The sequence below is a fragment of the Sardina pilchardus genome, chromosome 14, assembly GCF_963854185.1.
Source record: "Sardina pilchardus chromosome 14, fSarPil1.1, whole genome shotgun sequence".
NCBI lineage: Eukaryota > Metazoa > Chordata > Actinopteri > Clupeiformes > Clupeidae > Sardina > Sardina pilchardus.
The window spans coordinates 13,987,676-14,015,434 of record NC_085007.1 but is presented as its reverse complement, the minus strand read 5'-3'; the positions used below and the strand labels follow the sequence as shown (position 1 = coordinate 14,015,434).

Here is a 27,759-nt window from a genome sequence, read left to right as displayed (position 1 = left end):
AGCATCTGATGAAGAGCTTTGTGGCTCACCACAATGTCTTCTGGTGAGAGGTTTAATCAAGTATGTCAAGGGAGCAGCAGCGTTCCAGATTTGGTTTTGTTTGCTTATTGCTTATATATTTACCAACTTTTTTAAGAACCTGTCTGGATTGAAAGGGTTTTGAAATTCTTAACACAGAATTGCACCTACCAAGTCAAAACACAAACACACACACAGGAGATCACTCAAGCATATCTTATCTGTATTGGACTTAATATTGTTAAAAAATATACATGTACAAAGTGTATGACGAGAGATCGCCATGGCAAACGAAGTGAGCGACACAGGAAGTGAACTATCTGGCGTCCGTTCAGTCTAACGTCACTCCAGAGCATCATTTGTGCCTCTTTTCTTACCACGCTCACGCCACCCCTGGCTGGGCATGTGTGTCCAAACGGGGGTAGGTGGGTGGGTTGGGCGTTGGTCACCCAGTCCTGAGGTCCTCGGATACCCTCGCCGACCTTACACCCCTTACAGACACTCTTACATCCTCTTCCTCATCTTGCCTTTCTTCTGTCCGCCGCGGCCGAAGCCGGACTTCATGACGTCGTTGACGCGCTGGCGGTTCTTGCCGCGCAGCTTCTGCATGCCGCCGCTCTGCAGGAACTTCTGCTTGCTCTGCTTCTTGCGCTCCTTCAGGATCTGCTCGCGGCTCCGCAGCTCCGAGCGCACGCCCTGCTGGGCTCCGGCCCTCGGGGGCCCGCCTGGGCCTCCTCTTCCTGGCCCCTGCCTTCCTCTTCCTCTTCCTCTTCCTCGACCTGCGGGGACCAGAGAGCATCGTCGTCAGTGTGGAGACACAGATACCTACTTATTCATTAGGGTGGGTGCTTTTTATCCAAAGCGTCTTACATACATCAGTTATTACACAGAGGCAAGTCTCCGCCAGAGCGACTCTGGGTTAAGGGCTTTGCTTAAGGACGCAATGGTGAAAGCCAGGAATATAAATCCACAACTTTATACAGGAAGCACTGTGACAGCAGGCTGTATATGCACATATGCCAAAACAGTAATTCATTTGAATGAGGTTGGGAATTTAGCTAGAACCGTACACCAGGGAACCCCCCCGCCCCCGCGCCTGCCTCATCCTTTGCGGTGAGTGCCATAGGATTCACATTGATTCAAGACCTCGTTTTAATGTCTCCTCCCAAGGACAGCATACCCTAGAGTACAGTGTCCACGTCATTGTACTAGGACTGATTTTTGGCCAGTGGGAAGAGCCCCCCCCCCACTAGCCACCCTCCAATCTCCAATCTCTTCCAGCAGCAACTAAGTCTTCCAAGGAGTGTCTCCCATCCAAGTACAACACTACCATCCAACCAAGCCTACACTTGCTGAGCTTCAGCGTTTTCAGAAGAGACAGGGTATCTGGCCATTTTATTAATTAATGCCATAAGCAGGATCCTAAACGTAAATATGGGGGGTCAGTGCAATGTCTCATGATGGCTTAATTTCATGCGCAGGACTTTGGTCACTGCTCGCCAGTTGCATATTAATGATGTCTGTAAGGGCCTGTGAAGACTACACGGTTTCAGACCGATTTTGCCATGATTGTGTCGGGGCCGACAAATTCCAGTGTCGTGTCTGAATATGAAAAGACAGACACAACGCCGGAAAGAGGAAGCGTCTTGTAATGTGACATATTCCACGACCCACGATTTCTTGTCTGCGACATTCCACGACGTTACGACCAAAAGTCTAGCATGTCAGAATTTTGGGGAATCTCCTATGACCCCGTGTTGACACTGACAATGTGACGACACGCAACGAGAAGGCTACGATAGATTATCTTGTAATGTGGCCAGTCTTAAGACCAAGACGCGCCAAGATTTTGTGGTTCTCTGATCGCCTAGTCTAACATGGTCAATCGTAAAAGATCATCGTGGAAGACAAAAAATCGTGTAGCCTGTACAGGCCAAAAGACACAAGTGACCAAATGACTGAGCTCCTAACTTACCTCCACGGCCTCCCATCTGTCCTCCACCTCTGCCACGTCCAGTCTCTCCGTCAGAGTCATCATCATCCATCTTGTTCTTCTTCTTCCACTGCTCGTAACTGGCATATCGTCAAGGTACATGTGCTCTTCTCAATCAAACAAACACTCAATATATTGAAAAAAAAGAAGTTTAGATTGCTCATTCCAATTTAGAAAGGTGCAGCAAACCTAAACCTAGCAATCTAACCATCGGTGTGCTTCGGTGATCCTTTCCTTTTCACTGCATGACCGGTTCTCTCCCGAATTGTTACAAGACAATACAAGTAAAATTCTCCAATAAACACTCAAGACAGGTTCATTGTGTGCAAGCACTCACACATTCAATAGAAATGCACCTACATCAAATACATCCTCCTGTAACACCAACCTGAACATTTCGACAGTAACAAAGGCAAGAAAGGATACAAGTTCTTCTTCTTCTTAGTGCTGACCATCTGTCCATTTTCCAGCCTGACCTTGTTCTTCTTGTCTTCTTTGCCGGTGTCGCGCACAAAGCGCTTCCTCTTGCGGTCCCTGAGAGGAGACACATGGGAGTGGGTTAGGTGGAGTCATATGAGGACTACCGGAGAATGTGCTGCAGGCCAGGGGGTCCACAGAGCTATGGGTGCTTGGTGCACATACACAGATAGAGAGAGAGAGAGCGAGAGAGAGAGAGAGAGAGAGAGAGAGAGAGAGAGAGAGACAGAGTCAGAGAGAGAGAGAGAGACAGAGACAGAGAGTGTGTGTGTGTGTGTGTGTGTGTGTGTGTGAGAGAGAGAGAGAGAGAGAGAGAGAGAGATTGTTGATAGTTTTTGATGTTGTCCTCTCACCATCTCATGACGCTCTTGTGCTGGTCAAGTGTGGTATTTTCGTCTCCCATCATGTCTAGTACGGCTGTGGAGGCCTGCTGCTCAAACGTGGTGCCCTCACCTGAAAGGCTGAGCCTAGAGACACACACACACACACAACGTATGACTATATTATAAAATAGCCATTCTGATATCAATTTTACATAGCTGATGCAAGCTAGTGTTAACGAAAGACATGTTTCTCAATGTATCTACGGATACTTTCAATTAATAACACAAGAGAACCCATTTAAACAAATAAACTAAGAAACATTTAAGAGAATAACATTGTCTAGAGACCAAACATTAGTCTCGAAAACAAAACAAAGCTTCTATTTAAGAACCAAACCAAACAGTCCCCTAAACTTTGGTTCAAAGAGCACAAACTTTATAAATAGTGCTAGTTTCCCTCCGCTTACACAAACATTACTTAGGAGCTTTTCATCAGGTTCATGACCCTGAAACTGAACTATCCAGTAAGCAACCAGGAGATCTAAAGTGAGAGGAAGGGAAGGAGGAGCACATATTGATGAAACTCTTCTGCGCTGAAAGTCCATTAGCATAAACATGTCAATTTCCATGTAAACAAATGCAGCACGATATATATACAAATGGACCCAAATGTAAATGTAATTCAGGAAACGATATGTGTGTGTGTGTGTGTGTGTGTGTGTCTCTGTGTATGTACCCTCTCTCGGAGTTGAAATCTTTGGGCCTGTAGGGGATGTAGAACTCCTCGTCTCGTCCAGACTGTCTGTTCTTTTTGCCCTGGGGGTTTTCGGGATCTTCCTCTCCCAAATTCTTTTTACGTTTCCCACCCACCACCTCCGCAAACACACCCTTGAAAAGGACACAGACACATGAAATTAGATGAGATGATAAGTTATAAATAATAATAAAAAAGAAATGCTAGCATGATCATTTACTACTCTGGGTTAACGGAAGTTGAGGACACACAATTGATTTCATGGCACTTGATCTATAAAACCCAAGAGAGACTGATGGTTCACGATCCTGCTTTAACTGCCTTCCTTCATCTCATCACTCACCCGGATGTCCTCTTCCTCCTCCTCGTTGTCGTCGTTGGCTGTGGTGGTGGAGGTGGAGGGAACAGGCGGCTGATGGAACTTGTTCTCGGCGAAGCGCTCCACCTGGGACCGTGCAAACTTGTCCACCAGCCGGCGGTCTCGGCTGCGCTTGGCTCGCATCACCTCGCTAGCGCTGGTCTTGTTTGAAGAGTTGATCTCAAATATCGTCTGAAGAGAATATTTGCCAAATTAGCTCATTAAAGAGGAACTATGCAGCATTGGCGATTTCATCTCTGGTTTCGGTTTCGTTTTTCGTTTTCGCTCGTTTTATGCTTGCATTTTCTCTGCAGAGCTTCCCCGACAGCTTTAGCGTGTATATTTATACATGTATAGGCTATATTTAAATATATAAATTGCAAGCGTGGTTCTTCGTCTCAGACTTCCAGATGTAAACAAAGAGCGATCGTCTCCTGCAGAAAGTTGCATAGGGTCTCTTTAAGATGACTCACAGTATATACATCTATGACTTTTTAAAACGTTTTTTTTTTTTTTTTTTTTCAATTTCTATTCAAAATAGCTTTAAAAAGGACAGAGGCCATGACAGAAAGAGCATGACCCAAAACCCAGCATTTATTTAAAATTTTAAATAGATCTTTGGCTACTCTAGATACACTCTTAAAATCAAAAAGTCTCCCCCAAAGTCCTTTAAGGTGTCCCTTCACTCGAATGCATTATCATGCATCTATTTTGGGCAGAACTGCGCATGCACAAGACTTGCACAACACCAACCTCGCTCCAGCCACAAGATCACAACACATGACTGGCACAAGGTATTCACAACACGCCACATGATTGGCATAATATATTCACATGTGGACTTTTTGCCGCAAAATGGGCAGGACGTGTGTAGACAACTGCCATATTGGCATTTCATACTAACCCCATGGATTTCTATGGAGGATTTTGAGAGTGCTCTGTCTCTCTCTTTTAGAGAGTCTCTGTCTCTACTCACCACTTTGGACTTGTAGCCCTTGATGCAGTCCACCATCTGCAGCCTCTCCAGTTCCATCTTCTCCAGACCTGACCCTGCAGTCACATTTTAAATATTCACTACAACATACTGAATGCTACAAGGAATACTAACACATGGACACAAAATACAGTATTCGTCAGAAATACACAAATATTCTATTAAAAATATAAAATATAAACAGTCATAGACACAGTCACTGAACAAACCATGAGAACATGGTTTGGAAAGATTCTGTTATTAAACCTGTAAACACCTTCAACAGATAGAGTACAGTGCAAACAGATCACAGGTGGCTCACCTAACAGGGGATGGACTGCCATGCTTGCGAAATCGGTGTTCTTGACCCGTTTGAATGACTCAGGAGACGGGCTGGGCCTTGACTTGAGGTACTGCTTGTAGGCATTCTCAGCGACTTGCTTGAGGGTCTGCAGCTCAACAGAGTTTTCATGGGCCGTGATGAGCTGCCCCTCCTCGTCGTCCAGGATACTCTGGGGCACGCGTCCGAATATACCATCAGCATCTAGACACACACACAGCACTTAATTCACAATGACCAGTAGGATACATTCATTCATTTATTCTCAGAGGTTCATTGAGGGTGGTCCTCATTTTCAGTGAAGCCAAGATTACAGTAACCACACTTACCTTCTTCATGAACTGGCATGGCAAACTGGATGGGTCTTCCCAAGAACAGATGAAGGTCATAGACAAATGGCACCTCGTCTTGGCACACCAGACTGAAGGACTTTCCACTTCGACCAGCACGAGCAACACGACCTGTGGCACAGGCACAGAGGGAGGAGAACAGAGAGAAATATGTCAATCAGTCAAAATACATCAAGTTTACATTCATATACTACATGTGTGGGATACACGTGAGATAACTTCGTTTTTCAAGATAATGGATTGGTTAGGATTGGTCAGAGGGCAGTAGTTTTTCACGATTTGAGCTATAAGTTAGCACATAACCTGCTCCCGACCAGGTTTGGTTGCATAAGATACCATGGTGATACAAATCCACTTTCGTATGACAGCATACCCTGGCTTTGAGCGCAACATACCTCGCTAACCCACTAATCGAGATTCGTAGTACACCCCAGTGGTTACATTCACTTATTTAGTAGCTAGGGCCATCCTTAAAAATATTCTTGTTTGCCGTAACCCGACCGACCCTGTCAATATAGGGCCGACCCAAACATTTATTTTTTTCCCCCTCTAGTCCGACCGACTTGCCGGTTGCAAATTGCGTTAAGACCGACCGATTTTTTTTTAATTAGGCCTATTATTCATCAAACACCCAATACAAATGCAATACAATAATATAATATTTTCTTAAGTATTGTGAATACAAATTGCCTACATACAAACGTAGGCTGCGTTCTTTCTTCCAAATAAAAACCTGTGGCGTCATATGTTTATGTTTGTCATGCGCTACAGGCTATGCTTCCAGTCTCATTCACTGCAGTGGTTCGCGCTTGACTGTAGCCTAATGGCTGCGGCTGTAGCCAAGAAAATGTTCGTGGTTGACGTCAAAACTTATACTATTTCGGGCACTATTATCCACCTGAAAACGCATTAAACACTTGAACATTTAGATGACTTGGCACGAAGTTATGTCCAGATATTTTCCCGGACCCATCCCTTCTCCCCATCCGTGTAACGGTGACCGTGGCTTAAGGTTTTGGTGGAAGAAACTCAAAAAATTGAGGACGTGCCAGCATTAAGTGGTTTCTTTTGGATTGAAACATTTAAGTGACCCGTTAAGGGATCGTTCTACTACAGGCTAGCAAGGACAGCTATTCTTCAAGTGGTTAAGAACTAGCCACTGGTGGAGAAAAGAAAGCAACGTAATGTCTCTGATTTGTAGGTTGCATTGACACGTCGTAGCGGTGGATGCAAGTAAACCGTATAATCTAGTTACCAATAAAATAATTGAAATTAACATATTATTTTTTTCATAATATATTTTCATATGATATATTTTTTGTTTACTTCTCTGGCAGTAGGCTACAGCATATTTAAAGCTATAGCCTACATTTTAGTCAAGTCAAGTTTATTTGAATAGGCCTAGCACATTTTATACACAGAGGTCATTCAATGTGCTTTAGACACAAAGCAAATAGTAACAAATAAAAGCAGAGAAGGGCAATATAGTCAAAGAATAATTCAAAAGGTAAAGATCATTATAAAGCAAGAATTTAAGCAAGAGTGTTTGTGTGTTGTTACAACTAATTGGATCTAGTCATAGTTGTGCAGATAACATACGGTTAATGCACCCTCTATAAAGTATGCTGATTTTTGTTAAGTCACGTTCAGAAATATTACTATATTGCCAAAAGTATTGGGTCACCTGCCTTGACCCCCATATGAACTTCAGTCACATCCTATTCTTAATCCATAGGGTTTAATATGACATTGGTCCACTTTTGCAGCTATAAGAGCTTCGACTCTTCTGGGAAGGCTTTCCAAGGTTTAGGAGTGTTTATGGGCATTTTTGACCATTCTTTCAGAAGCTATTGGGTTGAGGTCAGGTGCAGGCCAGTCAAGTTCTTCCACACCAAACTCTGTCATCCATGTCTGTATGGACCTTGCTTGGTGCACGGGTACACAGTCATGCATATACCTTGTGGAAAGCCTTCCTAGAGGAGTTGAAGCTGTTATAGCTGCAAAGACTAGACCAACGTCATATTAAACCCTATGGATTAGGAATAGGATGTGACTGAAGTTCATATGGGGGTCAAGGCCGGTGACCCAATACTTTTGGCAATATAGTGTGTGTCGTGTGTGTGTGTTTAATGTATGTACATATAACATGCAAATATTTTTTCATTATTACCAACAAAATCGCCGTGACCAAAAATGTACTTTTTTTTTTTACCTTGAATCTTGAAAAAAAAAATATTTGCCTACCTACCGACCCAATTTTTTTGGGGGGGGGCTGTTACTGCAAACAAACATATTTTTAAGGATGGCCTAGTCAGTCAACTAACTCTTTCCCTTGTCTTATCAAAAACTTTGTAGGCATCAATAGACGCGATACAGAGCAAAACGAGCGGTTTATTACAACAGAAAACAGCCTGAGAACACTAATCAGACATTCGATCGGTGCTTGTCCATTCACTCACCCACTCTGTGCAGAAACAGTTTGGATTTGGAGGGGAAGTTGTAGTTGATGACGTTGTCCAGCATGGGGATATCAATACCACGAGCAGCCACGTCTGTCACCAGCAGCACCATAGCTTTGCGGTGGACGAAGCGACCGATGTTGATTTTCCTGGCCGTCTGGTCCAGGGCACTGTAGATGTAGGCACACTCAATGCCCTCTAAGGTCAACATCTGAAGGACAAACAAAAGGACACAAACGTATTGCTTTAAGGACAAGACATATAGGCTAAAGGCAGACCTAAACCTGACCTTGACAACACAGTAGGTCCTACAATTGCAAAGAGCTGCTACTGCGCCATAGAACTTACATAGATATGTGTACATGATAGTGGAATTCACATTAGGACACAAAGATGGGGAAAGTCACATTGAAAAGACAAGCAATATCTTGAGTGTGAGGTAACACTATTGCTGGATAGCCTTACGTTCAATCATTCTCATCTATATACTGTAAGTTTAACATTATGCAATCTCCATCTTTTCCTCTTTGATAGTTACATACAACTGCTAAATTTGTTGTGATGTGTAGAGAAGCAAGCAGATAAAATGCAAAGAGAGAACAAATACCGTAATTTCCCAACTATTAACCACGGCTTATTATTTGTCTCATTTGACAAATTTGACATTTGGCTTATTGTTTGTCTGTCTCGTCACTTGTTTTGAACATTATATGTTTTGTTTGTTTTATATGTAGGAGACGTATAATATCGTGTAATATCGACCACCTGAATTTATACAATTATACAAAATGCGGCTATACACAGGAAATTACTGTACATATGGTAAAACGGGCTCTGAACATGGGGTTCACTGCACGCGTCTCACCTCTCTGATGTACTCCACGTGATGTTTGGTGGCCACAAAGACGACCGTCTGCTCCTGGGCCTTCACCACGTTCCTGAGCAGGTGCAGCAGCATGGCAGGTTTGTCGTCCTGCCTCAGGTGGAAGAAGGCGAGCTGAGAAACGGCGGGATGAGTACAGTACATCGTCAATAATCCTTCAGTCAAAAAGAGAACTCGCACACCAATGTTGCCGAGCTTAATCCAACCAGAGAGAAGTGCTAAGTGCTACCCTAGTGCTACTACATCATCGACAACACTTACAACCAGAGCACACGAGTTTAAATATTTCTACATACACAGAAAGTGTAAAATTGACTTGGTATATGTGCAACCACCTACCTCAGACTTAATTGTTTAATTAATTCAATACATTTCCAATGGGTGTACTGTTTACTACTCCCAGACTACCCAGAGTTTCAGCCAATCACAAATCATATGAAATGCATAATAACAACATCGCATTAAAAGCCTTGATTACAGAATTACTGAAACATTACACCTGAGGCTATTTAAAAAAAGAGAACCAAAGTTATCTTATTACCTTCAACTGATCGCTCAGTTTTGTGTCGACGTCAAGACGAACAAGAACAGGGTCTGTCAATCCTACAAAAATCAGATGATGAGATGAATCAAAGATGAACATACCCAGTGGCAACTCATTAATATCAATTTGTGTACTGAAGACTCTTTACACTAGCAGTATATGACGGGGGCTTTATATACCTGCTCGGGCAAACTCCACCAGCAGTTTTGGAAGGGTGGCTGAGAACAACAGCGTCTGCCGCGTGTCTGGAAGCCGACGGATAATCTCCTGGAGCTGGTCAGCAAACCCCATCTCAAACAGCCTGAAAGGGAAAAACTCAAGATTTACTCTACGTCCTGTGATGGCTAAAATATGATCTATTAGGCTACTACAGATGCAATAGATCATCCACTGAATGAAGATACAAGAGTAAGCTGAATAAATGTTTACTCAAATCTGAACTTTCAAAGTTTTCACCAAAGTAGAAGACAATAATTACAATGTAGATCTAATGTACACAATGTCTACAATGTATACAATAAGTAAGGGATAATTTATAGAACGCCGGTCATTATCGGAAAATAATTCCCGACAGGATGAACAGGATGGTTTTGCTTCGTCCTGAAGGGTATTATTTTTAATTAGTTTTACTTTCAATGAAATTCCATTGCAACCAGCGAACGGCTTTGTTGCGGATTGATATGAAAGTCGTGAATTAAAGCACAAAACCCGTTGCCATTGACAGCGGTCATTATATACTTTCAGCGGTCATTATATAGATTTAACAGACCTGCGAACGTTGGGAAGGCCCATTCAAAGTGAATGGGAGCTCCCTCAACATTCTAGAGAGCCGTGTAATAATATATAATGTGGATCAGTGGTTCTGAAAGTGTGTGGCAGGCCCCACTAGTGGGTAATAGAAACATGACAGGTGGGACGCGATGAACAGGAGGAAAGTTGTTGTGGCATTAGGCTGCACAATCATTCCCGCTTGCTATATGTTTTAGTCAATGGATGAAAGCAAGAGAAATTAATCCTGCATTGTGTCTAGTCGAAACCTTTTCAGCTGGCTCAAAGCACAATGGCAAGCCAGTCTGAATATAAGGTAAAGAACAATATATCTGCTGCAGGGACCTTGTATTCAATGTTCAGTAGGACAGGGTCTGAAGCAGGGCATTGCGAAAGTAATTCTAGGGTTATGCTTACCGGTCAGCTTCGTCAAACACCACATACTCCATATTCTGCAGCTTCAGGTTCATTTCCATAACAACATGCATCAGACGACCAGGGGTACCAATAATGCTGGAGAAAGAAGAGGAATTTGTCAAGTAAACAAACCCATTAGTGATTGTAACATATGTAACGTATGTATTTCAAACAACTGGGGAAAAGTGGACATACATGTCAGGATTTTCATGTAGAGCAGCAAACTGTTCCTCCATACTGAAACATAAAAATGCAAACATGTCAATGGCACAGACAACACATAGGACAACTGCACTATCATAATCTTGTCACAATATATATTCACCTGTCACCTCCAAGAATCAATGCAGTCTTAAAGCCAGCATATTTACCAAGCTGGAGGGAGAAAAAAACACAAAGTAACATTGGTATGTTTCTCTTCTGTACTTCCAGATAGAGATGACGGTACTTTGGGGTTAACTGTAACCATTTTCTGAGGTTGTTGAATGGTGTACAGGTGGCCTGTTAATTTGAATGGTGAATGGTGAACAGGTGGCCTGTTGATTTGGTGCGTTTTAAACGACCTCAAAAATGGTTACAGTTAACCCCAAAGTACCGAGATGACACTTCAGGGGCTATCCAAAAACAGGATGACAAAAGATCATAATACCTCTCGAGTGAATTTCATGGTCTGAAGCGCCAACTCTCTTGTTGGAGTGAGAATGAGCGCCCTGGCACCAGTCTGGGCCTGTGGAGCCTTTAGTTTCTCAAACATCGGAATCAAGAAAGCAGCAGTCTTTCCACTACCGGTCCTTGCCATAGCAACCACATCTTTTCCATCCAGAATGACAGGGACAGTCTGTCAAGAACAAAGTGGCATTGTTCCATTATAACGCTTACACCAATAAAACTACAGAAGGCTTTAACATCTGTATTGTGTTGTTTACAAATGTCAAAATACGTACTTTTCGCTGAATAGGAGTAGGGACTTTGTAGCCCTTCTTCATTACACCTTTAAAGACAGGATAACTGAGGCCTGCAAAGAGTAAACAAACAAAAAAGCATTATTAACTGGCCTTTAACAAGCTTCTAATAAATATGAATACTGCTCTATAGGTGCCAGTTCTCACCCATGGACTGGAACCCTCCCGACTTCTTCTGCTTCTTGTTTTGGGCTCGTACCAACTCCCTGGTGTCTGGTTCGACATCCGACAGGGCGTCAGATGATGCTGGAAACCGTGGCAGTTTTCTACCGGGCTGATAGAATATGAATACTTGCTGTCAATATACAGTTTAACTGCTGACGTTATTAAAGAACACATAAGGTGAACCATGCTGGAACGTGCACTGTTTACATTAACACCAACTAGGAACTTCATCACAAGAAACAGGATGTTTTACATAACTATAAGTTATCCGAATATCTAAAGCTTAAACAAGTTAAGGCGTTTAATCGGAAAATGATCTTACGGAATCATCGTTCTTTATGTCGGCAGCCAACTCAAAGTCTCCTTCGTCCGAGTCCACCTCTGGTTCTCTATTTGGACCGTGTGACGGTCCGTGTCTCTTCTTTTTGGTTAATTTCTTCTTTCTCTGTGCCATTGTCCAATTTCCGATGTCTTCGTAGCTTAATGAGGAAACAAATATCTCACCAACAAGACTTGATTCGGAGAATCTCACTATTTATTTCCACAACAATTCAGCACAAGACAACCAAATAGAAGAGGGCCATTTTGAAACACGTGTGAAATATGGCGCACATGACTGACGTATACCGTCGCTGAGTATGACATCATGACTTGTCGCTTTCGCAGTGAAATGCCATACGTTTTTATTGCAAATGGGCAAGAATTAAAAGGTTGTTTTTTAAAAAATATTTTTTACTCAAGAGAGAGAGAGAGAGAGTTGGCGTGGCTTTTGTAATTCCAAAGTTAAAAATACCCTCACATAAATTATAGAATAAAAGAATAAATTATAATTTAGCAGTCTATAAAACCTACAGTAAAACTGAAGTAAAGTCAAACATTAAAATACGGAGCCCGTGAAGGGTCAGGTGTGTGAATATTTTTGAGTGCACTTTTGCGTTCCCTCGCAATACTTTTGCGTTCCCTCACAATACTTTTTACGTTACCTCGCAATACTTTTGCGTTCCCTCGCAATAATTTTGCATTCCCTCGCAATACTTTTTGCGTTCCCTCGCAATAACTTGTATGTGTTCCTGTCAACTTGGGCTCCATGCATTGGCCCACCATACAGGTTTACATGGACTGCAGTTCAACTCATGGATAATCTGGACATTATTAAGTTTTACTTTAACCTGGGGCTCACATAGGCTACAGCAATATACTGGCAGATTTGTCTGTGAGACGCAATGTGATTATAAGCATGAAAACTCTGAAGCGTCTGCTAAAGAAAAACGGCTTGTTTCGACGCAGCATGAGAGTTGACAGCGCATTAACCTGATGTAGCCTAGGCTAGCCACTGTACGGAGCCCAATGTTAACTTTTGTTTTTGTTAAACGTCTCAGCAGTTTGAGATTTCAGGGGAGACTTATATTTGGCTGCTCCATGCCGGGCCGAGGTACTTGAATTGACTCGGGTTAACTCCCTCTCTCCTTCACAACAGCAGCGGGTTAATAACTTGCACAGTGGTTTGGATCAGAGAATTTATTTTGTGATCTTTATAGCCTACATTCACATCACTCAGGTCCCTGTAACATGCCTCTCTCTCCCACTCCAATCTCACACACCAACACACCCTTGCTCCCTCTCTACCCCTCCCACTCCGCAAATGGAACCTGCGGCTTAAGGGCATAGGCTACATACAAGTTATTGCGAGGGAACGCAAAAGTTATTGCGAGGGAACGCAAAAATATTGCGAGGTAACGCAAAAAGTATTGCGAGGGAACGCAAAAGTATTGCGAGGGAACGCAAAAAGTGTATTGCGAGGGAACGCAAAAGTGCACTCAAAAATATTCACACACCTGACCCTTCACGGGCTCCGTATTACGATAGACAAAGGAGAAATGACAAGTCTTGTGGGATACATGGGAGACGGGTAAGCTGTATAAAATGTAAAAAAGAGAGTAAGTGAGTGTGTTTGTGTGTGTGTGTGTGTGTGTGTGTGTAGTAGTAGTAGTAGTAGTAGTAGTAGTAGAAGTAGCCTACGTGCAGAATGAGATTTGAACACACATGTTTAATAGTAGGCTACATTATTTTTTAATGAAAAAACATGCTGATGGGAGGTGTCCTGTGTGTAGGACTAACACACAGGAAAACAGAGCATGTCATTAGAATGTACTGGATATTGAGGCAGCAGTTAGAAGATGAAGCGACCTTTTATATGAAACAGTATTTTTAAATGAATTCTGAAGAAGGAGGAGGAGGAGAAAGATGATCACATTGACAATATTCTTGGGGAACAAGGAATGCAAAGAGACAGAATCAGAGCCGTTTAACTTCCTGAAAGATATTGAGTTAATTAAAATATTTCAAAAAAAAAAAAAATGGGTTTTGATTGGTTGTTTATTTGTTGCTTTCTTTTTGTTATTATTCATTATTTATAGTTTTATTTTACACCATCCTGTAATAATTGTAGTAATTCTGCTTGTACAATAAACATGGCTCAAACATAAGAAATCCATGTTGGCCTACAATATAACAGGTGCAATAAAGATTCAGAGCAGACAAAACAAAAAAAACACACACAAATACATATAGGGCTTGGAAAGTAAATCAGATTCTGTTACTCTGTTCATAACTTGCAGGGCTTTTGAGTAAGAAAGGAAACGATTGTGAAACCCACTACTTTGATTGAGAATCACTCTACACACTCCTGTGCGGTAGATGGCGGTACACAACAATAAAATGAAGAAATCTGCTAATAAATTGAAGAAGAAGAATAAGCAGAAGTACTAAGAAGAAGACAGGGGTGTAGAGATTTCGAGATTTACTTTAGATCGTTGCTTTGGATATTTCCTTCCCCTTTTGAGCTGTACCCGACGTCAAGGCATCGTTTGCTCGACAGAGACAGAGTTGGTGCACAGCACTTTATCAATCAGTCAGCTAATTCTACAAGCTAACGGAGTCAGCGTTTGCTGGCTAATATTAGCCATCAACTTCATCAAGGAAGGAGAAGAAACTTGGAATATCAATCCGGGATTGACAATCCCCCAGTTGACCAATGAACTTGCCAACTAGCTAGGTAACACCACAGCCTAGAGGTGACCGGTTTAATGGTATAGTACATTATTTGTATTTGTCTGCTCGATCGGCAGTATTGGGACATTCATTCTCAATCTGACACTTGTGGATTCGGCTAGCTTTGTTAGAGTTGAGCGTGGCTGATTTTGACTGTTGTTTAGCTTTACAAATAACATTACTGTGACGTTAATGTTGTTTCGTAGACCTAATGTTTACCCTGTGAAATTTCACATTTAATGTACTTCTTAGGTCACGACGCTGGCCAACACTCTTGACCTCCCAAGACACACCTCATGCGGCATATTTAGAGCGTGATTCATTGAACCCATACTGTATATCTATGCTTGCACAGAAAAATGTAGTCTCTCCACTATCTGATTGTAGTTAGTTAATCCTCGAGTAGGAGGTACACCCACAATAGCATCATGTGTGTGAATGTAGCCTTAACAAGTGTGTTGTCTATCTGCAGATGAGAGACAAGTCACATTTGGCCGCAGGACCTGCTAAACGTTCGATGACACTATGGTGTGTAATGTCAGTGGGTAGTGTTTGATGCAGGATGCATCAGATACCTTTTGTTAGCCTGGACAGAGACAGGCCCCTCATCCGGTTACAGTTCACCCACTTTGCTGTAGCCACGGTGTCCCTGCCACTCATTGGCTTCATCGGATGTGTCGTCACCTCACTCCTCTACAACTTCAATGAGGCCACCTACACTCACTGCCAGGTGCCCAACTACCTCCCATCCATCAGTGCGGCCATCAACTTAACACCAGAACGCTATGTGTGGAGGTTCTGTATCGGCTTACACTCAGCACCGCGAGTCTTGATGGCGTTCGCCTACTTCTTCTTCTACAAGGGAAAGTTTTTGAGACTCCCAGAGCGGCTTCTCAGCGGCCTGACACTGCTGGCCTCGCTCAGTGAGAACGTAGGCCTGCTGGTGCTCACCTATGTGTCCTCGACGGAGAACTACACAGTGCACAAAAAGAGCTTTATTGCCTTCATTGCGGGCTCCATCATCTACATGATCTGCACGTGCAGGCTGTGGCAGGTGATCAAGAGGCAGGCAGGCTTCGAGGAGAGGAAGTCCTTCCGATACAAGTGGCGCATCTTCCTCTTCAACATCTCCTTCTTGCTCGGTGCCGGCTACTTCTTCTGGCGCCATAACAAGTACTGTGAGCCGGGCATCTACACCCTGTTTGCTCTCTGCGAGTACCTGGTGGTCCTCTCCAACATGGCATTCCACATGACCGCATACTTGGACTTTGGGAACAAGGAAGTGATGATTGCCACACCTCCAGAGAGCAAACACTTCTGATCGGTTGTGGACTGAAAGCTGAAATATAAGGTCAAAGGTTAACTTGCTAGAGGGTCTAATAGCATAGCAATAGCATATGCCTCATCCTCTCTACCTACCCTACCTACACTACATTTTGTGCTAGGCTATTTGATGCTACACCGGTGTGACTACTGTGTCCAATTTGTGTCAACATGATGTGTGCTGTGTGCAAAGTGACATGCTAGCTATATAAATATATTATATACTTATATAATATTTTTCAATTTGTGTATTCAGTGGAATGTGTCCTAAAGTTTACTCAGATGCTGGTAGAAGTGGTATCATGTTGTCATTTGATGCAGAGGACTCCTGTCTGTGATAAAATGCCTTGCTTTTGTAGGACTGGATGTTGTACCCATAAACTGATATGTGAAATGAAAGGATGATGATGTCGATGATGAAGAAGGTGACAATGATGAAGATTATGATGGTGGTGTGACCTACTAGAAGCTGTCCTGAACCAAAGGTTGATATTTCATATCCTCTGACAAGACATGGTATTGAAAATACCATAGCACAATGTATTGATCTTTCTTAAAATCAAGATGATTTTAATTAGTTTGATCCTATGTACACCTGTATATTGTGTTTTTGTGCTTAATGTGTACTGTAACTCAGGTAACTGTCATTTCAAATTGTATTTGAATTTTGTAGCTAATTTGTACTGACGTAGTCTTTATTTCTTGATCGTAAAACAGCTTTGGTGACAAGTTTTCAAATTATTGGATTGAGCTGAATAAATGTCTATTGCCATTGTCAACCTTATATTTTACTGATGTCTTGAGATTAAACAGTTTGTCCACATAGTGGCAGTCAAGAGTTTAGGAATGAAAAAGTGGTTTACTGAAAACAAAACAAAGACTTGGAGCTTAATGGCTGGCTAGAGACCTAATCATGGTATCAGAGATTTCATCACCAGTACTTTGAGGAGTAGCCTACATCTACATAGCCTTCATCTTGGAGGCTGCAGTATAAATACCCAATAGACTTGGCAGATATTGCATTTTGAGGCCCTCCTTAAGGTACAGTAATTTCCTGTGAATTAGTTGCATTGTGCCACAGGGCAGTGTTTCATGCAAGTTAAAAGAAACAAACCCGTATTAATACCATATTAATTGCCTCCATGTAGTAACTTCGTACAATAAATGTAGCAAAATCAATGCATAAGCCGCAGCTAATAGTTGGGAAATTATGGTAATATCATTCAAGCGGTGATCACAAACTGATTTAGTTTCAGAGCTAGTTCAATCTGAAGATTATTTCAGTGACAACTCTAATGGTCCGTATAGTCTATTGAGGAATGACAGAGCATTTTAAAGAACCTGTTGTCCCTGTGTAACTACTGTATACTGGCTAATTTGATTGGTCTTCATAGCTGCAGTAGACTGAATACTCATCCCTCCTAGAGGGAGGTCTGTTGTCAGGGGCAAGATATTCCTACTGCAATATCATGCATGAGCAACACTGCATACTACTTCATGTGAGCTCATAGATAATGGCACCTGGTTCCACAAATATAACATGTCATTGTTCATTATGATTGCCTGTGAGGATATCAATGAGTACATGATATGAAAACAGCAGACATAATACATACCGTGGCTCAAAAAATACTTGTATATTTTCATTTCAAAAGTATTCTAAATCAGATCTTTAACTGACAAAGCAGCCAAACTAAGCAGCAGCAGGAATGGTTCATTGTGCCCTGAGAGAAGTGAGTGTTTCAAGTGATTCATGACAGACTGACGTGATCTGTTGCAATCATGAGAGTTAATGTGGGTGAGAGCAATGGACACAATTTGCTTATTTTACTTGTAAAATGGCCATCAACTGTAAATATGCATGTTTTAAATTATACAGCACAATTTGTGGTTTCTTATTATATTTTATTGCCGATTATTTTGTGGATCCCCTGTCAATGGGCCATGGATCCGACTGCTTATTATTGATACATACCGAAGGAATTCTGAGGACATATTGTATCTCATAGGATCAAGTGCTTTTCGAGCATTAACACTTGTGAGAAAGTGGATCTACTTGTCCATATGCATTTTTTTTTCTTTTTCCCTCGGGGCTTGGCACTAAAGCTCCTGAACAACATGCTGATTATAGATTTATTGGATCAAACCAAAGCATACTCATTCAGAGAAACAGGGATTCTCATTCTAGGTCAGAGAAAGAAAACATTTTAAAAAAGTAATCAGTCCGTCAATGTTGGGGGTGGGGGGGGTGGGGGGGGGGGGTGGGGGAGGGCTTGAGCAAACACGCTTACCATGACTAACATACTGTCAGTGCGTCAGTGTTCTTAGCTTTCTTCGGTGAATTTCTTTCGAGGCATTTAGCGAAAAAATCCTCTTTCTGTCTCCCCTATGAAATGGGATTAGGAGACATCAGCACACAATTGTGATTTTTTCCTTTCTCTAAATGAAGACAAATTAAGCACAACTTTCAAAGCATGTATGTACAACATTGTACAGCACCTCCCTTTCATTTTCTTTAGCATCTTGTTTGTACTGTATGTCCTTTGTGTCACCCTGAATATAAAGCAGCAATCATTGGACAAGTGCTTGATGGTATCAGAACAGATGCCTGGATGGGTTTCCTACTTTACATATAGGCCCTATAGTTTAGCCAATTCAAACAAGTTTTTTAATCTCTCCCCTATTGGTATACACACAAAAAAAGGACTGACAGATGTCATGTTATAAATCACAATTTGCATTACTTAGAACAGAATGGTCTACATTGAAGTGAAGTTAAGCCATATTTACTCACTTTTAAACATATGTGAATTGTAGTTGTCTGCAGAGCGGTGTGTGTGTGTGTGTGTGTGTGTGTGTGTGTGTGTGTGTGTGTGTGCATGCGTGTGTGTGTGCGTGGTGTGCGTGTGTTGGTGCATGAGTGCGTGTATATGTGCGTGCATATGTTATTAGTTTTCAGCTGCGCACAGAGCCCAGAGATACATGGGATTTAAAGTACATATCCAACCTTTGAAACTTCCCTACACCACATTTGTTATACAATATTGATGCACCAACATTTTAACACTCGCTCTCCATTTTTTTTTTCCATGTTGGTTTTTAGGTTCCTGCCTTTGTGGTAACAACATCCTTGACTCCCAATCCATTATGTTGTTATGTTCGTCTCGTGAATTCAAAGCCATTGGGGCAATTGCTCTGTCGCTAGTTTGGAGTTTAACACGGTTTTAAACTCGGTGGTGACGCAAGAAGTCACGTGACGACTTAAGCTCCATTGCTGTGTCATATGCACCTGTGGTTTAACCTGCTGCTGCGTTTTACCTTGATCTCAATTGCTGTGTCTTCAAGGAAATTGAAATCACCCACTAGAGGGCGCATTTAAGGCGTGTTAGTCTAATCTCGGAAAGGACATGGTTTTGCGGTAGACTAAACCATAGTTTGCAGGATAGCAAGATAGAGTGACAGCTTACGCTTCATAAACCGACACATACACTCACTGTTGGCTAGTTTGGACGTATTACACAGTAGGCTACAATAAAGGCTACAAGATAGCAGTTGCTTAAGTTGGCAAATGCCTAACTACAAATGTACAAAGAACGAGTAGGCCTATTCGTAAAATAGCCTGACGCACGGTAGATCGTACCATGAACCCTCGATTATGGTCTTTATTTAGGCTACTTAGGCTGTGCAAAGCATTTCTTTGAGGCAGACTTCCAGACAAGAGCTTTTTTTACTTTTATTGTGAGACCAGAGAGACATGCGTTTTGTTAGCGGCATAGGCTATTAAAAGCAGTAGTTTTCAGTTTAGTTTGGGGTTTAATTTACTTTTGGACTGTTTGGTGATGTTGCTAAATGTAGAGACTGATGGGCACTGAAATATTATATTTGAAGGTTCACTATTATGTTTCATGTCGTTGAAAGGGATTTCCACCCGCTGTTTGCGGGAGGCGCTTTCATTCATTCAATGACTGAATAGAATAGAATAGAATAGAATAGAATAGAATAGGTACTTTTTTCATCCCGTGAGAGAACCAACCAACCAGCGGCGCTCGGGGAGTATGATTTGAAAACGTCTGCCCCTATCCGACACACTAACATGCATTTAAAGACAGTTGTGACATTATGTAGCTTACACCGCACAGATGCATTTTGCCTGGCCATGGTGTAGGCCTGTTTAGGCTGACAAAATACGCAGCCTAGTCCCACATGGATTCGTAAAGGCTGGAATGCGCACGGAGCCATGGAATGTGGGTTTAGTGCCCATAATTTGTCCATAGTTGGGCTGAAGTGTGGCGATTAAAAGGCTTATTTTTGCTCCTCCGTGTAATGTTCTATTTACAGTTTTACGTGACAATTGATTGATTGACTGATTTAATGTTATAAATAGCATAGCCTACTGGATAAGATTTCAGATTCAGATTTCATTTCCACAAAAGTAGCCTAGACTATTTCATGATATATTTCAACATTATTTGCGTTTTATTAAAATGCACTTTACATTTCCAAAGTGTTTTGGCACTTAGAGCGCATTTAGCCACAAAAGTCATAAAAAGTATCCCGTCAAAATCCTGAAATGCGTTAAGACCGTTGAATTACGACTGCATCTGCTGGGGTAAAACTCAAAACAGCGTACTTCCGGCTTCCAGGCAGTTTAACCCCAGTTTAACTAGGAACCAGCTGATCCTGTCTCATTTCTGACACAGCAATCACGTTAAACTTCGTGCGCAGCTGCGTGTTAAACTCCAAAACCTCCGTTTTAAGGAGCACCGTTTTAAATCGTAGCACAGCTAGCGCAATGCTAACTGACAGAGCAATTGGCCCATTGGCTTTTACTGGCTCGGTCATTCAGCCTTTGGGTTGATTAAAAGAGGCTGGGACAACTGACGTCTTCCAGATGTGCCCGGCAGCTGCTTGGATACAGCTGGGCAGCACATCAAAGCCTCATTGAGCTGCATTTCATAGCTCATTAAGGCAAGTCTTGAGTGATGGTCTTAAATTTGGGTTTCTTTTTACTTTTGCATCCGGTGGTGGCAAAGGCGGAGAAGTCACTATTTATTATTTATTTGTTTACTTATTTGTTTATTTATTTTATGTTCATTGGTTTGTTGTCTGTCTTTTGCAAAAGTGTTCTCCGCAACTGTATGCCAGCTCAGTAAAATCGAAATTTATGATGGAAGCCTTTGATTTGAAATCTTGTCTCGCAGCCAATGGTTTCACATAAACTGGCCCAATCTGCTCAATATTTCATCATGTTTTTTTATAAACCCTCACAGCACGGAACTGATGTATTCTTCTGAGACATTTCCCCCAAATTATAAGCAGTTGGCACAGGACTGGCATAAAACTAAATAAAATTGCCCCCAAACTGCCACCCCCTCCAAGTTCCATTGCCTTGATGCCAGACACATAATGCAATTAGACAGAGTAGAATAATGCCATCTTTCCAATCCTATTCTACATGCACCCCTCATTACTCTAGAAAACCATGCATGAAATCACAGAGTATATTTCAGACCAACAAAATATGCTACCACCCCAGGACTCTCTCTCTTTTAACTATCAAGGGATGCCAGGGGTGATCTTAGCACAGGAGGGATGCGTCTATTTTTCCCCACCTCTATGAGATCAGCTTTTGTTCTTAACACAGGTTTAGTAGCTAAAGTCGATACGATTAGCACGTGTATGGGACAAAAGGTTCATCATTTTTGTTACCCTTTTAGTGTGTTGACAGGATCTCTTAGCCAAAGCTTGTATTAACTGAGCAGTGGCCTTGGCAAACGTTGCACACGCAGGTAATTGGCTTAACTCAAGCAGAACACTACAGGGACACAGGTTTTAAGATTGATGCCTCAAAAGCACAGTTCACTCTGCCTTGTGAAAACAGAGAGAGAGAGAGAGAGAGAGAGAGAGAGAGAGAGAGAGATTATAATGGCCATTGACTGTTTGACAGCACATCAAACTATCATCATATCCGAGTGGCCCTGTACCTTTCTTATAACTTCATTGTACATTGATTGTTGTAAGTGTCTTTGGATAAAAGTGTCAAATGTGACCCAATCTGAGAAAACGTGTCACGAGTCACACATTCTAATTTTGAGATGCAGGTCGATTACTTCAAAAATACATATATATTGATTTTCCTTTTTTGGTGTAATATGAAAGCATATTAGAGATGTTTACAATTATTTTCCCAAGTTTCACAGTCAAGACAAGACTATAAAGTTACAAAAAATATTATTCAAATGGGCAAATTATACCTGTACTACCTGCCTGTAATCTAACTTCAATGTGATTTTCTCAGTTTTTCATTTGGAAAAAAATGGCAGGAGACCATTATTCAAAATGCTGTATCTTGACAACAGTTCATGATATGACTTTGACCAATTGTAGTGTCCTCTCCTCTGTCCATTGATGTCCAATCGTATTGTTCCAGATCAGGTCACAAATGTAAATGCATGTGGTAAACAGTGGTACACCTCATGTGTGTGTAGAGTTATTTCCTGTGCATTAGCTGCACTGTAGCCGCAGCTAGGACAGTGTTTTATGCAAGTTAAAGGAAAATAAAACCCATATTGATACCATATTATTTGTCCCTGTGTATTAACCTGATAGCCTTATGCTAATAGTTGGGAAATTACGGTATCTGTGTATGACTGTCTACATGAGTCTGCGCACTTAGGGTTTTATGCTCCCACTGACTGTAAGAGGAGGCTTACGATAATTTATATCTCAAAGGGGCCAGTAATATTGGTCCAGTGAGCTGTTTATTTGCCCATTTTGGCTTACACCGCAAACATGAGCAGAATCATTGAGACATCACCCAAGCTGCACAAAGCTGCAGATTGAACACAGCCCCGAGGGGCTAAACAGGCAAGAGCTCATAGATATCAATGACATCTGAGCATTTATACGCCATGATCTTATGCAAAGGCGCTCTATTTAAAATTCACATCACACGTTGTTTCCGATAGGAAGATGTGAGTTGGGTGAATATGTTTCCAGAAGCTGGAAATTTGTTGCCCATGCAACGGACTGATCTGCAAAGCACTTGGTCAAAATTATGTCTCTAATGAAAGTCATTATAAGGCAGATGTCAACATGTTCCCTGCTGGATTTTCTGATGAATACTGTACTCTCCGCTAAGCAGAGGCTGAATTTTAAGCTTGTGGGGTGTGTGTGTGTGTGTGTGTGTGTGTGTGTGTGTGTGTGTGTGTATTGGGGGGGGGGGGTGGTAAATTAAAAGATTATTTAAGCTGTAGTGAGTCTAAGCTGTAAATGTGAGACTCTGTGAAACATTTCTCAGTCATATCCGTGTCAGTTTAATTATTAATCTGTGGCTCTTAAAAGCCAGGCCGCCAGCTCAACTAACCTTTAAATAGACTGTCCAATTAACATTAAGAGGCCACCATTTCAGCAAATCGGATAGGCCTGCTTACTGAGTAGACTTTCCGAGCTAGCCCATAAATTTGACCACAAACGCAAAAGGCTGAGAAGGCAAACAGTGGTCAGAGTAGAATTGTTGCCCCTGAAAATGCCTGCCACCCCTTCCTCATGAGAGCCATGCACATTATGTTAAGAGTCTGACCGAATGCGCACTAGATAAAGGGTTTGTCTAATAACTAAATTGTAGTGAAGCTGAGGGGGTCAAAGTTCAAGATCAAGCTGGACTCTGTAGTGTAAAGCACCTTGAGACATATTCATAAATTATAAATGAAATCGATTTGAGTTGTTATTAATCATTGCACAGTTCACACAGCATTTGCATTTAGTGTTAGTAATGTGTGCATTTAAGTGCAGGGTACATGCTCTCTGATAATTGACCCCTCTGACCTTGGGGTTATGCCACCTGTTCTAATAGTTGAACCACGGAAACATCAAAAATGGATATGAATCAACTGGCACCTGAGCATCTCTGTCAACACATCAGAGGGAGACAACTTCATAATCCATGAACTGGAACCCCACATGACTTGACTGGTTGCTTGAATGCTCCACGCTCCTTGCTAGTGCCAAGCGTCCAGATGTTGGTGACCCTGAGGACATGCAGCAACTTGAAGGCTGGAAGGCCTGGTCTTCCACCGTACTGCGTGACAGGGAAACTCCAGCATGCACAGATGGCCCAGGGTCCTCCAGGCATCTCCACGAGGTTCCTAGCTCGGGATGCACCCATGCACAAAATGGCTTCTGGTTGACAAAGGCCAGATGGAAAGCTATTATCAGTGAGATCATGATGGGAAACATGCTGTAGCCTGCTGTGCAAGCATTGCCCCCCTCTATTTCCTTGTTTTGATCATTTGTTCATTAATATCAATTCGCTACCACATCCTGAAATGCACTGTTTGCTTATACCAATGAATTCCTTACCATCTAATTATACAATGGTGGCCCTATATTTGCACTTTCAGGGATACTTTCAGAAAATATAAAGATATTGCAACATAGATGCTAAATCCCAAACAGCTTGAAGATTTGTAGGCTTGCCTTTTCCTTGTGCCCTTTGCTGCATAAGGGGAACTAGGATTTTCTGTATTTTTGAGGAAAAACTGCATTGCACAGAGATTCAGCAAGACTTTCAATTACTTCTTATATTCAGGCAGCAGAAAAGGCAGTCCCTTCTCTAGCCCTCAGTCGTTAATCTCACGCCGAGTGCCAGTATTAAGGCGATAATCGCAGTACATGTGACAAAAGCGCAAAAAACTATCCCTGGAGTTGGTTTAAGAGGCCGGATAGGATTGCGCCCATGACAAAACCAGCGGGAGATTGCGCGTCACCCGAGCCCAAATCTATGGAGTGTTCTGTATTGTATTTTCTTATGCCTGGGAAGGCTCTCTCTTATACGCTAAAGGCTGCAGGTCTTATTTGGGTACATTATGTTTATCCGTTGGCACCAAAAATGAGCTATTCAACAAACATCCCTTAAAGACACTAAATGTGACAGACGCTGAGAAATATAGCGCCTTGGAGCTGAATTAACATTTCATGCATTGTGTCCTGACTTCAGTCGTTGCCTCAGAGTGCTACCAGAGCGCACGAGTTCTCTCGCTCATGTCCCTGCTTTTAATTGCAAATTCATCAAGAATTCACAACGCTGTCACTCTCATTTTAGCTCCCCCGGGGACTTAAAGAGAATGTAAGAGACGAGTCATTGTGTGACATAAGATAAGTAGGGAGCCGCTTGGGATACAGATTCCGCTCCATCGCAATGCATGCGCGCCCGCTGGAGCGTTTTTTGCGCGCTGTATGATCTCAGATGCAGTGCGGTCGAGCACCCGGAATACAAATTCATCATGAACTGCATTGTGAGGTCAAAACAGAGGTTATATTATGACTGAATGGAATGGAAATATTATATTTTTGCCATGTTTTTTTCATTAAGCAGACATTCATATTGGACAATATTTCCATTACCTTCCTGTTGTGATTTAATACCTTTTGTTGACATTCTACAGCATGGCACTGTAATTTTACATGGGCTGTATGTAAACATTACAAGCCCCATCCAGAAGCAAACGGACTGCAAAATGGCCTATGACAGCAGTGTCTGGGATTTCACAGCTCATCTCTGGCTGGAATATTGATGGGGGGGTTCAAAAGACCACCAACCTCTACCGCTATACCCAATAACCTCATTGTAGAGATACCGCTGTGACATGGGGGAGGGATACTGTCCTTTAAATGGAGTGTTATTGGCGCTAAGCATAGGGAGAGCGTTGTTTAAAAGAAATAAAGCTCTCCAACGGGAAATATGTCACTCGGTTAGTAAATATGTCTGGATATGAGTGACAGAATCGTTGGCAGTCATCTATCAAGCGGGACCATATGTTGCTTTGGGTGGGGAGGGAACGGGAGCTTACTGCAAAGCCTGCCTTATCCTCAGCATTACAGACTCCAAGAAAGGATTTACTCTTTAATTCTTGATTAGATAGAATTTCTCCCAAGAACCAAAGCATGGCGATGCACTGAACACTCGGACCAAGGGGAATGATGTATAGGTATATCGACCTCCACACAATTACTGTAAACATTATCACCAGGCTCTGATGGGACTCATTAGACAGTGCGGATTATCAATCAGAAATTAATCCCGTTTCTTGTATCAGTTCCAACTGAGCTGCCACAGTTTGTTTTGCTCTGAGTGTGCAACAGAGGGCTTTATTTTTCTCCCACAGAGGTGAGCGGGGGTGGAGGGGAAGAGAGGGGCAGTTCTTCTCTCCACAGAGACACACACTCACGCGCGCCTCGCAATTGCCTCTCCTAACTAGAACGTGCGCGGGCAACACAAGAAGGTCCTCGCTCACTTCTTTAGCTTGTTCACTCATGTGCTGCACACCCCCCTACGCCTGCTGCCAGAGCGGAGGCTGTGACTGGCGCTCCGGCTGCATTGCATTCCCGGGCTGAGGACAGGAGGTAGTGGCTCGCGCCGCGCTGGCTCCTGAGGAGGATAGTCAGTACGCGCCCGCGGGAACTCGGATGAACACGGACGTCCGTCGTCCTTCACTCCGCACCCCCCTGACAGTCAGTCGTCAGCACTGCCTGCACTCATGACTTTACAGACTCTCCTGATCTATGGGCTCGGAATTACGTTGGCTTCGGTGGCGTTGTTCACCTCACAAGGTGAGTCTCGAGCGGGCTTTGGAAGGCGCTTATCACAAGCGCAGGTGGTGAGGGTGACAACAAGAGTGCAAGTGTGTGCGAAACAAACTGTTGTCAGTTGGGTATGTCTTTTAAAGTATGTATCTTTGTGAAAGGCCAATGTATACAGTACATTTTGATTTGAGTAAAAACTGTGTGTGAGAGATGAGCTGAGGTTGCAGTAGTTTGTGTACTTATTAGAGTATTTCATATTTCATTCTGATGAAATTCAAAACATAGCCTAATTGAGGTTTCATAAAATTAAATGAAAGCTCTCAACTCTCTCAATTTGCTGGGGGGAAATTCAAACCCCAATCCTGTTAAATGCAATACCATGTTCACAGCAGCATATTGACAAACACAGTCTTGTCCTCCATCACCTTTGGGGACTGTTATTTTCATATTATATGAATACCACCCAATTAAGTTTATGGATCTTTATGGCCACTTATAATTGCATGGATAGTATGTGTCAGGCAAAGAATGGGCAGATCTTATTGAAGAAAAATACATTGATCACAACAAAAGACCATGGGTGAACCTTTCATGTGAACTGCTTGGTTGGAGTCACATTAATCAAATGACATATTGATATAAGTGCTGTCCTGGGTCTCATGAATTATTGGAGAAACAAATGTCATCACACTCGCTTTTGACTGCGGGGGAGAGTGGGTTCATCGATCACTCACAAATGGCTTGGATCATTGTGTTCTTATTATAGGGCTCCTATTCCGAATGTAATCTTCAGGGGAGATGCTTTCTAATGGCTTTTCATCATATCCATGCATGTTTCTGCTCGCTGTGGTGGTCTGGTGGACCATTTCAAGAAAACTGGTTTATCTCACTGCATCATTAAGTAGATGAGGCATGGTTGCCTCATCAACGAAAATCCAACGTGGTCGGTCAGAAAGTGAGTGGTATGAATAGTGTTCTGGTTGTGTTCAGGGTGTCTGTATAACAGTGCATCATCCA

At 42.3% G+C, this 27,759-nt stretch overlaps 3 protein-coding genes across 5 annotated transcripts in view; 2 read left to right on the top strand and 1 right to left on the bottom strand.

Moving 5' to 3' along the window:
* Nucleotides 1-224: 224 nt before the first annotated feature.
* ddx54 (DEAD (Asp-Glu-Ala-Asp) box polypeptide 54) lies at nt 225-12,386 on the bottom strand. The gene is made up of 20 exons (XM_062554080.1): nt 12,107-12,386; nt 11,767-11,893; nt 11,602-11,672; nt 11,307-11,495; nt 10,983-11,032; nt 10,853-10,894; nt 10,658-10,753; nt 9,652-9,773; nt 9,470-9,531; nt 8,911-9,042; nt 8,046-8,256; nt 5,566-5,697; nt 5,219-5,440; nt 4,900-4,973; nt 3,909-4,115; nt 3,548-3,699; nt 2,842-2,955; nt 2,438-2,545; nt 1,994-2,091; nt 225-797 (listed from the first exon to the last, which is right to left on the bottom strand). The coding sequence occupies exons 1-20, from the start codon at nt 12,236-12,238 to the stop codon at nt 523-525; spliced, it is 2,616 nt and encodes an 871-aa protein (XP_062410064.1). The 5' UTR covers nt 12,239-12,386; the 3' UTR covers nt 225-522.
* Nucleotides 12,387-14,537: 2,151 nt separating this feature from the next.
* pgap2 (post-GPI attachment to proteins 2) lies at nt 14,538-16,937 on the top strand. 3 transcript variants are annotated; one of them, XM_062554081.1, is made up of 2 exons: nt 14,538-14,839; nt 15,308-16,937. In XM_062554081.1, exon 2 carries the CDS (start codon nt 15,398-15,400, stop codon nt 16,154-16,156), a length of 759 nt encoding a protein of 252 aa, XP_062410065.1. In that variant the 5' UTR covers nt 14,538-14,839; nt 15,308-15,397; the 3' UTR covers nt 16,157-16,937. The 3 variants fall into 3 exon arrangements, with proteins under 3 accessions (XP_062410065.1, XP_062410067.1, XP_062410066.1); XM_062554083.1 differs by having other exon boundaries at nt 14,538-14,858; XM_062554082.1 differs by having other exon boundaries at nt 14,538-14,873.
* A 9,659-nt stretch (nt 16,938-26,596) lies between these two features.
* The window catches only part of LOC134100841 (uncharacterized), a 7,625-nt gene continuing 6,462 nt past the window's right edge, over nt 26,597-27,759 (top strand). The window contains exon 1 of the mRNA XM_062554294.1: nt 26,597-26,769. Coding sequence (XP_062410278.1) covers nt 26,697-26,769 — 73 coding nt within the window. The 5' untranslated portion in view covers nt 26,597-26,696. The remainder of the gene's footprint in view (nt 26,770-27,759) is intronic.

Excerpts from the sequence above, each read along its gene's own strand:
- ddx54 (XM_062554080.1), bottom strand. The coding sequence starts at position 12,238 with ATGGCACAGAGAAAGAAGAAATTAACCAAAAAGAAGAGACACGGACCG. Across the intron at positions 8,257-8,910 it reads ACGTGGAGTACATCAGAGAG|ATGTTGACCTTAGAGGGCAT; the intron begins GTGAGACGCGTG and ends TTTGTCCTTCAG. Across the intron at positions 5,698-8,045 it reads ACTGTTTCTGCACAGAGTGG|GTCGTGTTGCTCGTGCTGGT; the intron begins GTGAGTGAATGG and ends CCTGTGCCACAG.
- pgap2 (XM_062554081.1), top strand. The coding sequence starts at position 15,398 with ATGCATCAGATACCTTTTGTTAGCCTGGACAGAGACAGGCCCCTCATC.